This window comes from Triplophysa dalaica, chromosome 3 (assembly GCF_015846415.1).
Source record: "Triplophysa dalaica isolate WHDGS20190420 chromosome 3, ASM1584641v1, whole genome shotgun sequence".
Classification (NCBI taxonomy): domain Eukaryota; kingdom Metazoa; phylum Chordata; class Actinopteri; order Cypriniformes; family Nemacheilidae; genus Triplophysa; species Triplophysa dalaica.
This window is the reverse complement of record NC_079544.1, coordinates 7,464,134-7,468,786: the sequence shown is the minus strand read 5'-3', so window position 1 is coordinate 7,468,786 and position 4,653 is coordinate 7,464,134. Positions and strand designations below refer to the sequence as shown.

Genomic DNA, 4,653 nt, shown 5'->3' with positions numbered 1-4,653 from the left:
CCCAATATGATTAAATAACGCTATTTTCACTAGCCTGCTTTAAAAGACTGAAATCTTGATACGATATAAAGTCAAAACGGTTCATTCAACTTAATAAATTTCTCTGTCTATCCGTAAATCGTTTTTTGTGTTAGTAAAATAGAAAATATTGTCATGTTGAGCACTTTTACGCTATTAAATATTGAGAATAAGGAGAGGTGGGGTGCTGTCATTTACTCCAGAGTCACTGGGTCATGTGATACAATTTCTCTCTGTTTATTGGTCAAAGGCACGTGTCTAGGATACCGGACTGCGACGTCACCCGGGGGACTCCTATTAAAAATAAGAACAAAAATCCGTAGTGAAAGTATTCCAGAGCCAGTTTGCGCTTCCTTATTTACTAGAGCAGGTCTGTTGCTTTGCTATCGCATAGGTGAATATTTGCCTGTGTGTTGTACAAAGTAGATGCAAAAACAATTGCAAGAGGCACACTGTGGAATTAATTTCTACAACTATGGTTTTTCATTTTGCGTGGCGGTTTCGTAGCACATAACCAACAAAAGAAACAGAACACGGATTTGTTCATTCTTGCCCGATTATTTCTCTTTGCTGGGAAGCAAGAAAAAAATCAAGAAAATATACTACAAAAGCTGGAACTCAAGCGTACAAGTGTGTGCGAGAGAGAAAGGGGTTAAAAAGGACATTTGGAGAGTTTCACTATGGAAGAAAATGATCACAGCAACAGAGAAGTGGAGCGTCAAGATTCGGGCGACGAGTCTAATCGGGCTATTCTACCCTTGCTGCAGGCTCCTGGAAACATACTCCCTCACAGAATAACTAACTTTTACATCGACAACATTTTAAGGCCAGACTTTGGTCGAAGGAAAGAAGGAACAAGGCGTAATGAAATTAACATAGTTGAAAGAGAGAATCGCTGCCCATCGGCTCCCGGATCAGGGCAGGTGGGAGCTCCAGTGTCAGGGGAAGGAACCTCGAGCCCTCAGACAGTAAGCGCCTCCAAAAAAACTGATATAACCGCGGACGCACCTCTGAAAACCCGTGCAGAGACCGGAGATCAGTGCTCAAGCTCAGATTCGGACAGCTCGCAAAGTAACACTGGGCAGGCAAAACAGCCGATTCTGTGGCCAGCCTGGGTTTATTGCACAAGATATTCCGACAGGCCATCATCAGGTATGAACACTATTCTTTATACAATTATTTTTGCGCACATGCCTTCTGGTATGAATGTAAACAAATATTACGGAGAAAGTCTATTAAAATTAAATTGACGAAAAAATAAAAATATTCGGATGTGAAATGGCCCGCCAAGAGTTCTCTTTTGTGGCTCAATCAGTCGTTTTTTTATATTAATATGAATAACAAAAATATATATATTATCATTGTTTATTTTTAGAATTTAAAAACTACAAATATTCGCCACATTTGATATTTTAAAAACATTTATATGTATTATAAAACACACATTTATTCGATGCAATAAAAGATAAAGTAATTAACATTATAATAATAATAATAATTATTATTATTATTATTATTAGTATTATGCAATGTAGGCTTGTATGTAATCTAAGTAGATCAACCTAAAAGGCAAAGAAATGTTAGTATCATATGGTGCAATATATAACCCTCCGTTATTATTCCACTTGACATTTCGTAAGTTGTTCAAGAAAAGACAAATTTAATTAAATGTTACATTTTGAGATTGCTAGTTAAAATATATTTTTTGCTTTTATTTTTTTAAGCAAAAGAAATGGGCAGTTTTGCGCCATTGTTACTTCGACGTCTTTGTCAAAAATATGCTAATTTTTTTATCAACAATGGAGTTGGGCGCACCATGGAGGCTAAATGCTAAATTAGACGCATTTCAAAAGTATCTCCTGAAATAAATATGCTATCAACACACAGAGCAGCGTAAGAAAAAAGTAGTCTAAGGATAATTTTCGATAACAAAAAGCGAATTCTAGATGAATTAATTTCAAATGAAGTTCAAATGGGGCATGAAGTGGGAAGGTAAGTTTTTTTTGTTAAGTTGGAACTTCTATTGTGGACGTATTCCCAAGCAATTTGGCGCAAAAATCCTAAACTATTTTTATCAGGCAATCTGCAAGCGTAATGAGTCAAAAACATTTGACATATTACAACATATCGATACTTATAATTAGGGGTTAATATTGGATAGGTCACACTAACTTAGAACCCGCTTCTCATTGTCTGGGTGAGTTTAATGTTTGCCTTTACTAATGTTGCGATTGTACAAGGTGAAAAAAAATTAAACAAGTGCAGTCTTAAAGGAGAATATACGCAACAGAAATAAGGCTAAGTTAAATAAAAGGTGTAGAAATAGGGTGCTCGTTTCATAGGCTACAGATCAACCTATTAAACCTATTAAATATATGAAGTGAGGTGGGCCCATGGCGATAAACGTCAGGTGTTACAGTTATAATAAGTTTACCAAAAACCTTCTAAATGTAGTTCCTATGGTAACACAGAGGAGGAAAGCTCTTTCACCCCTCCCTTATAGCAGTGACCCCCACCCCCATCATCACCACTATATCAAGCATACATCATGTTTCCAGTCAAAACTAGAGCAGACACCCAAAAACATATCATTTGAATAAATCTTTGCTTTAGTTTTATTATGATTTTTTTACCAATCTACAGTACAAATAACTTTACTTGTCAGGCTGTAATTTTTCGTTTAATGTTTAAAGATGAATAAATAATATACCGTTTGTGGCGTTGTGGCAAATCGTAATCCCTTTTATTGTTTTCTGAAATGTAGGACCAAGATCCCGCAAACCAAAGAAGAAAAGTCCAAGCAAAGAAGACAAGCGTCCAAGAACAGCTTTTACAGCGGAGCAACTTCAGAGACTCAAGACTGAATTCCAGAATAATCGTTACCTGACAGAGCAAAGGAGGCAAGCTTTGGCCCAGGAACTCGGCCTTAACGAGTCTCAAATCAAAATCTGGTTTCAGAACAAGAGAGCGAAGATCAAAAAAGCTTCGGGAAATAAAAACACGCTTGCATTACACCTGATGGCACAGGGACTATACAATCACGCCACAACCTCAAAGGACGACAAATCAGACAGTGATTAACGAGAGAAAGAGGACATCTAAAATGCAATAATTTTAAAAAAAGGGCCAGTGTACAAAATACCAGCATTGAACGGATGAAAAAACTTTATGTATGAGATATGATTCTGCAATATTATATGTATATATACTTTATGTGTGCGGTGGTGTAAAACTTTTTCAGTTAGTATCACTGCTGTGCACTGAAACTTCAGACAGAGCGTGAGGAAAGGGACGCTTCTCGCTTTAAGAAGCTCTTTGATTGACACTTGACGTTGAGCCACATGTGACCAGTTTAATCCTCGCTGAAGTCCAAAGATTTTTCTGCTGCATTCAGGCAACTGTGATTTAAATAATAAATGGTCAAATGTTTTATCTTATTTTTACGTTTGTTTGATTGTTTTCAAGCATTATTTTATTACTCCGAGTCCGGATGAATGTTTTACTTTTACTTGAATTGTGTTACAGAAAATTCAGTAGACTGCAGTATATTGTATTTAAAATGGTCTATGATGGATGACGATTATTCGTCTTAACATTTTCAGGAAACAGATGAGACATTTTGAATGCACGTGGCAGTAATCCTCCGAATTACAGATCTAGACTTAATGCAAACACTCCACTTTATTTGTTGTCGGTTGAACTTCGATGGGAATGTACAATAAATGTTTCCTCCTCATTTTTCAAGTGGACATCTGGCAAAGTTTTTACAAAGAGATTTTGCTGTTTGACTTCGAATGCTTGACTTTTTTTCGGTTACCCAATTTTAAAATAACTTCAAAATGGAATTGTATTTCTTATTTAACTGAAAAGCTCTTATTCAGAAAGTACCACGTGTACAAAAGTTTATATTTCAACTTAGTATTTTGCACCAGTAGATATTAAGAAAAGTTCCCCAGTAGCAGTGTTGTTCGTTTTTTTTTCTTTATTTAAAACTTTGACATTTACATATTGTGACAACAAAGTAGCCTCATCACCACCAGCTCCAATAAACACTACAAAAACATTTGTATATAGATGTTTATGTTTGTGAAAGTCCTAAACAAACGGATTAAAAAATATATAATAATTTAAACAGTTCCAAGACAACTTTTTTCCTCAAGACCTCCACACACAAACAAAAGCAAAGTTTAGACTGTCAAAACTAAGACGCATGTTGCATAAATCAAAACAAAGATTAAAATATTATTTTAAATACAGATTATACGACACTGTGCTCTTGTTATTGTTGTTTGTTTTATGTACATATTTTCGACAGCTTTTATTTGAGTAAAAATTGAAAATGAGAACTGGATTACAACATATTGTACCTCTGATAATACCAGGGCTGATAATAATGTTCTTAAATTGAGTCTTTAAGTCTAATAAAACACAATAACTAAATGTGGTTCAACGCTGAATTCAAAGCTGCTAAGAGATGGCGGGGCATAGACTATGGGTTGAGCAAAAAATAAATAGATAGATAGGATCAAGTTAAAATCTAACAAACCAATTTATAATTCTAAATTATAATGTTGGTGTCTGTTGCCTTAATAGGGACCCTATAGCTACTCAAAACAGTCGTTGCCATGCAGCGGA

General features: G+C 35.4%; 1 protein-coding gene across 1 annotated transcript; it reads left to right on the top strand.

The window, feature by feature from the left end:
- Positions 1-363: 363 nt before the first annotated feature.
- On the top strand, positions 364-4,150 carry en2b (engrailed homeobox 2b). The gene is made up of 2 exons (XM_056743669.1): positions 364-1,170; positions 2,783-4,150. The coding sequence occupies exons 1-2, from the start codon at positions 699-701 to the stop codon at positions 3,097-3,099; spliced, it is 789 nt and encodes a 262-aa protein (XP_056599647.1). The 5' UTR covers positions 364-698; the 3' UTR covers positions 3,100-4,150.
- Positions 4,151-4,653: the final 503 nt, after the last annotated feature.

Coding starts and splice junctions, on each gene's coding strand:
- en2b (XM_056743669.1), top strand. CDS start 699: ATGGAAGAAAATGATCACAGCAACAGAGAAGTGGAGCGTCAAGATTCG. Junction 1,171..2,782: donor TTCCGACAGGCCATCATCAG/GTATGAACACTA, acceptor TCTGAAATGTAG/GACCAAGATCCCGCAAACCA.